The 7,043-nt window shown below is 31.1% G+C and overlaps 1 protein-coding gene across 1 annotated transcript; it reads right to left on the reverse strand.

Moving 5' to 3' along the window:
- Positions 1 to 321: 321 nt before the first annotated feature.
- On the reverse strand, positions 322 to 3,435 carry LOC126676320 (protein YABBY 4-like). The gene is made up of 7 exons (XM_050370500.2): positions 3,101 to 3,435; positions 2,836 to 2,994; positions 2,620 to 2,743; positions 1,890 to 1,938; positions 1,613 to 1,688; positions 1,374 to 1,448; positions 322 to 569 (listed from the first exon to the last, which is right to left on the reverse strand). Exons 1-7 carry the CDS (start codon positions 3,194 to 3,196, stop codon positions 498 to 500), a joined length of 651 nt encoding a protein of 216 aa, XP_050226457.1. The 5' UTR covers positions 3,197 to 3,435; the 3' UTR covers positions 322 to 497.
- Between the last annotated feature and the right edge of the window lie 3,608 nt (positions 3,436 to 7,043).

A 7,043-nucleotide genomic window follows, 5' to 3' on the forward strand; every position in this document is an offset into this window, starting at 1 on the left:
AAGTGTTGATTGAATCGGATGCTGTGAGTTTGCGGGTGTTTGAAGAAGTTTGAACAGTAGATAATTGAAGACTGCACTTAATTTGCGAAACAGTTAGTAATTTATTTTTATTTTCATAAGTAAGGTCTGCGAATCAGGCAGCATGTTGTCTGTTCCATGTCAGGTCATCGGGTTTAGTTTTCAAATTATCCCGAATTTCTTACAAATGTAACTGTTTCATATTCAATTTAATGAGATCCGGTGAATTAAAAAAAAAAAAACATCTGATGAAATACTACATTTCTATGAAAGGCATTAATTAGTAGAAAATGAGGGCTAAGATTAGAGTTGTTAAATTAAACTTGACATTTCAATTGCCACTACCAAACTAAGGAGCGCACGCAGAATTACAAACATAGATAGAGATATTTGGTTTGAAGCTAAAACAGGATTTAACATACAGAAAAATACTACTAATTAACATGAGATTCTCCACTTTTTTTAATTACCATTACTAATTAGTATGGAGCAGCGACACCAACATTAGCTGAAGCAAAGTATCCATCTTTCATTAGAACATCTTCTCCTTCCTAACCACCAAGTACAAACAACATTAATTCATGTGATCTATGTTTTCTTTTCTACTTTGTTTTGTATTTTTTCTTATCAAAAAGGTAAGAGGAAGGCAAAATGAACCCATATATCTACAACAGGTAAGGAGAAGTTGATAAATATAATTTTATAAAAAAAATTGATAGTTCAATTCGACCAGTAATTTCATATTTTTAATCAATATTGTTCCAGAAGAAAATAAAATTAATAAAAAAAATTAATTAATAAAAGTAAAATACAATTCAAGATTTTAAATATTTTCTGATAAATTAATCTATATTTGAAGATTTTTTTTACAGGGTTTTCTTACTAAAAAGTATTTTCATAATATACATATTTTCATAAAATTAGACTTTTTTTTTTATAAAATTATGGTTTAGAATATTTTTTATCAATTAGATTTTTAGATTTTTAAGTACTTTCTTGGGATTTTTGATATTTGGGTGCCTCATAGGCACCCAAATTTTCATTGTTGTGCCTCTTTTGAAATTAATTCCAAAAGAGTGCCTGGACCCACATGTTCCGCATTTTAGAAATACGGAACATGTGGGACCATGCACTCTTTCGGAATTATTTCCGAAAGAGGCACTGATCCGGAAATTTGGGTGCTTTTAAGGCATCCAAATATCAAAAACCCACTTTCTTGGATATAATTGACATAAATTTTGAATTTATGGATCAAATTATCAAATTTTTTTATTCATGGTATATTTGATAATTCCATTATAGATTTAGATTTTTAAATTTATTTTTCTTAAAAGGAAAGCATTTTTATAACTCACCTGCTGGCGCATGGTAGTCTTCTTGAGTGTCTGATCTGGCATGAGGCCAAAGTGAATGTGGGGGAAGTGGGCCCACTGACATAATAAAAACAAAATAGGGTCAGAAAAAGGACATATTAAACTGGAACTAGATAAAAATAAATTTGAATTGGAGAAACCCTAATTAGCAAAATAGTAAAAACAGAAACCCTAATTTAGTAAAGTAACTAGAAAATCCAAATAAGGTTCTTGAATCTTACATTCTTAGCAGCTGCACTAAAGGCTTCTCTATGGCTTATATCAGGATTTCCAGCCTTGATACGTTGGATCTCGTCTCTGAAAATAAGATTCTTACACTCATTAATTATTCACTTCAAATTTATCAAGTTTAATGATATAATAGACTTACATTTCTATGATTGTCTGAAGATTAGGAACCATAATTAAAAGATAATAAAAACCAAAATGATGAATTAAAATGAGGAGAGAAAAAAGAAAAACAAAGTAAATGTGAATGGTCTGAAAATCATGACTCACTTGATGAAGCGATTGTACGCTGAGGGGACTCTCTGTCTCTTCTCTGGAGCTGGGACATAGACACAACACAGACGACAGGCATTAGTTAAAAATCACTTGGTTATAAGTTTTTCCGATGCAATTTAATTTTCTTTTTCTATTTATCAGTCATTTCTCACTGTCAATAGCCCTCCAAAGATTCTTCATATGAACCCAGAATAGAAAAGGGAGCTGGGACATATATGCACATTAGTACATACTATAAATTAAGACAAAGATTAAATTGTCTATAAATTTAATTAAAAAGTGACAAGACTTTTCCAGTGTTAGGGTTATTCTTGATAAAGATTCATGCATTAAAAGTGAAAAGACTTAGAAAGGAATGACTAAATCAGGGATGCAATGTAAAAACTGGAGGATGATGAATATGGCAAAATAAGAAGATTTTTCTGGGGATCTTATTAATGTGACAAAAAATGTCTTCTTTTTCTTCCTTATCATCAGACTAAAAGATTTGAAATATTTTTATGAGTGAGCCCAAAAAGGAAAATGGTATCATATTATATCTTCTCTTTTCTTGATTCTCTTGGAAAAATGAAAAATCTGCATATAATTGACAACATCAGAAAAGTAAAATAAAATTTTCCCCAAAATAGATTCTTGATGAGAAAAAAAAAAGGGTTTACATGAAATGGAATGAATCTCTAGGGCATATGTTTCAAGAATAAATAAGCTGAATGATTCATCTTACGTCTGTTAATAACAGGAGGTCTTATAATTGGAAGCTCATCAGCTATTCCTCGAGTCGGAATGCTATAATCATTCATATTAGCTTGATTCATCAAGAAGTTTTGAGCATGATTTGGGATCTCATCCTGCAAGAAAATATAGTATAATGTACCTTAATGGCAAAACTATTACATTAAATTTGACCTAACCAAGAAATGTGTTAGCAAATGGGTTATACCAGAAGATTATGATGAGAAGGAGAGAAAAAACTGTGACCCAAGTGAAACTGATTAGCAGATGGAAAAATCAAGCCACGCATGTTAACCGGAAGGAGATTGGTGCAGTGACCACATCGAACAGTAACAGTCTTGAATAAACTTGAGCATGGAACACTCACCTGCATATACATCAAATACAGTTTATAATGAAGAGCCGAGCAAAAGAAACCTAGTTGAGTGAGGAGACAAGTACTAGCTATTAGTGACAAGAAATAGTAATAGTACCGCAAGAACAGTGTCACAAATGGTGCAATGGACATAACAGAGCTGCTCGGAAGGAGGGAGCTGGTGATCCAAAGAGAGTGGAGAAGAGGAGGACATGGTGTTTTAAAGAAGAAAGTTTGAAGAATTTAAAAATTGATTGATGATTAGCTATGGGGGGGGGCTTTGTTGATTGATTGATGATTGATTGATTAGATTGACAGGTTAACAAGCACCACCTTGGATCTGCTTTTTCTTGTTGGTGTGTGAAGAGAGTTGTGAAAGAAAGGTATTCTATTTGATCTACTGGATATATTAAGAGAAATAGAGGCTGCACCTGCAACAAACGTCAATTTTCTTTTCTAAAAAAAAAAAATTATCTCCCACTTTTTCATTGGGTCTTGTTTAAATTTTAAAAAGGCTAAAAGAGTGTAAAAAACCGGACTGATAGATTAACCGTTTTACCATAGGAAAAGGTTAGTTTCTACGGTTTAATTGGTTCGATTATTTTTTTCGTTTTTATGATTTTTTTTTCTTTTATCAAAAAGGTCAAATTGTATTTTTGATTTCTCTAAAGGAATCAAACCATATTATCTTCAATCTTCAATCGGACTGATCATGAACCGACCAATCCGACTGGGTTCTTAAAACTATGGGCTAAACCCATTGATATCTTCTTACTTTTTGATTTTTGTTCAGCATCTCCTTATCCTTTTTTATTAATTTTTTGATTCTTGTATAGTTTTTTTTAATTCATAGACCCTTTGTTAAATTAATAACATCTAATGGAGCCGTTAACAATACTCCATATCAATATTCTTTTATTATTATTAAGTTCAATTTTATTATCCATATAACCGACTGAATAATAATATTTGTATAAAATGTAATGTTTGTATTTTGTATACGCGTATATGCAGTATATATACTCATAAAATGTGTGTATCTGTAAGATAAGTAGATGTGTGGTTGGCATTCCCAACGCAAGCGACGGCAGTTGTGGGGGAGAGGATGTGGAAAGGGACGTTTGCATGGAGTGATATACCTTTCACTTCCTCATCTCTTCTTTTCACTATTTATTACGACCAGCAATGGCTGTCTGGTTCGAACCCCAAAACCCCTTTTTATTTCTTTGTTCGACCTCAATTTCCGAACCCAGTAAACCCTAATAACCCCACACTTGCTTCCTTTTATCTCCCGGACAATAAGCCTCACTCATCCCCTTACGTTACAGTCCCCAAACCTCCGTCTAATTAGGGCTCCGTCTTATTATACAACTCTTTGCTTTGATATACACATTTCATCATAGCTTAATCATTACCATATGTTATCATTTTGATTTTTTGTTTTGTTATAAATCATCACTTATTAAGTGAAAGATTTTACTTTTCTTGATTTGACTACTCATTTTATATATTTTGTCCTGCACTGTTTATACACAATCACAGGCTAGCTAGGTCTACAGACTTGCCTTTTCTTACCGTTTACCTTTGTCATTTACTACAATTTCTGTTTTGGGTCTATCTTTAGCTTATTTGGTTAGAATCTTTTGCCACTATTTCACCTTCCTCTAGGGATTTCATTGTATAAGTTCTTAACGTTAATTAGTAGGAAAAGATAGTTGCCATTTTTTATGTGACAAATTCTTACCATACATACCAAAAGTATAATCCAAGTCATTTTATCGGTTAAGTATCTGTATGTTTAATAGAGGGTGTGCATAGTTTAATTCAACCGATTTATCATTAATATTTTAATTCGAATAAATTATACTGATTTGATAGATTTTCAAACCAAAATCAAATCATATAAATAACAAATCAGGAAGTTTGATCAAATTTTGATCTGATAATCTTTTTTACAGTTCATCAAATAATTGTTTTATTATCATATAAAATACAAATTTAAAATATTTTTTATATTATTATACTTTTAATATTTTATTAATAAAATATTATAACATTATAAAAGTTAACAATTATTGGTCGATTATAGATACATAAATATTACAATAATAAAAGGTACTTGTTAGATGATTAAAATACACTATTTTATAGTGTATAATTTAAAAGAGAGTAATAAAATGTTACTTTTAAGTTACAATATTTATATATTTTCATAATTTTACTTATCACAACCGTTTATACTAACCCAATTTTTTTAAAAAAATCATATATGTAGCTGTTTAAAATTTGAAATCAGAATTTACCTTTTACAAGAGACCTACACAGGTCGAGTGAGAATTAGTTTGGGCCTATTTAAAGGTTTCTTCTCATAGTTGAGACCTATTTAGGAAATCACATGGATCATCTAACAAAACAAAGAATCATTAATTATATTTTTTCTTTAATTTTTCTTAATATTTTTTCTTATTTTTAGTAAATAATTCTTTTATATTTCTTTTATTTTACACTTATTAATAAGCTAGTATTTATTGATACAGTAAGGGAAAAAAGGAAAAAAAAAAGTGGAAAGTTTTTAAAGCTTATGCAGTGCCATTAAATGGTGATAGTGTGATCAGTAGAAAGTTTTTAAAGCTTGTTGCCCTTTTCCAGACCATCAAATTGTCCATTCGAAATTTGAAAGATGAACAGTTTACAAGTTTTTTTTTGGAACATAACGAGAATATCATTAATGAGGATAAAAATAATGAAAATTATTTGTGATACCCCCCCATTTGAATGGGCCGGGAGTCCTCATTAAAAAGAGGAAATTAGGCTCTACACCACTAAACACCTATTTATTCTCACTTATACAGACGCGCGTAATATTTTCCAAAATCACCTCACCTATCTTTTTCCTTTCTTCTTTACATCTTTTCTTTGATTTTTTTACTGTTTATATTTTTGAAATATACGATTTGTACGGCAAAGCAGAGTAGAGGTCTTTTGTGTCAATCGATTCAGATGAGAATCATATCCGCTGAGATCTCTCCGGCCATAACACAAAATTTCCATTGAATTGGCAAGGGCTTACGATGTTGGATTTGATTTAGTTGTGATTGAATTGAAATCAACAGATGAATGAGTAACGGCGGGAAGATCGTCGAGAGCTTCTAATTGGACCCCATTCTACTATTGTTGTTGTTGAGATGGAAAGGTACGCTGCTATTCTCAGTATTGCGGCGGAGGCGTGTCAACTTGATTGAATATATGAGATGCTTGTATTTGTTCATCAGGCACTGCCAATTGACAAGGCGTAAACAAATTCATTCTTTTAAACAACTCAGAGCCATCGTCGTCTGTCTTTTTCTTTTTGTGTTGTTTAATGTGCAAATTGTAAACAGTCTACGGTTTTTCTCCCTCTATTTCCATCACTCTATTATCTTTTACTAAATAGTTTCTAACAGTTCACTAAAAGGTTACTAATTTTATATTTTTTTTTTTAAATTTGGTCCTCGATTCCTCGTTGCTATCAGTACTGAGTTTGTGTTAGGATGATGATGATGATCGCCTTCTCAAAGCAAGACAGATTAAGTGTCATTTCTATTGTTTCCCTCCTCACTGTGCTTTCATTCGTGGTTTATTATTCAATAGGTAAATAATATATTGTGTTAAATTGTGTGCAGCAAGTGGTTTTTGGACGAGATTGGTGTTGAAGGTTTGATTCATTTTCTTTATCTGTTGTTTTAAATTATTAAATTTTATGGGAAAATTGTGCAAAAAAAATTGATTAGAAGAAATTAAGTTAATTATGTTCATGCTCTCACAGTTCTCATCATCAGTTAGCTAAGGAACTCTCTATTCCTCATATTGTTGTGGGTACCTAATTCTTCTAATTCTTTAAAGAAATATCATATTTTTTTAACTTGCTGTTTGAGGTGTGTGTTTTGTTGATTTTGATTCTTTGTGGATGATGTCACTTTGGTTGGTTTTATCTGAATTAAACTCTAATTGAAAATCCTTGCTTAAAGAATGGAGATATTGGTTGCAAATCGTGTAAAGTTACCAATTGTCCATGTCTAATT

Source organism: Mercurialis annua, linkage group LG4, assembly GCF_937616625.2.
Source record: "Mercurialis annua linkage group LG4, ddMerAnnu1.2, whole genome shotgun sequence".
Taxonomy (NCBI): domain Eukaryota; kingdom Viridiplantae; phylum Streptophyta; class Magnoliopsida; order Malpighiales; family Euphorbiaceae; genus Mercurialis; species Mercurialis annua.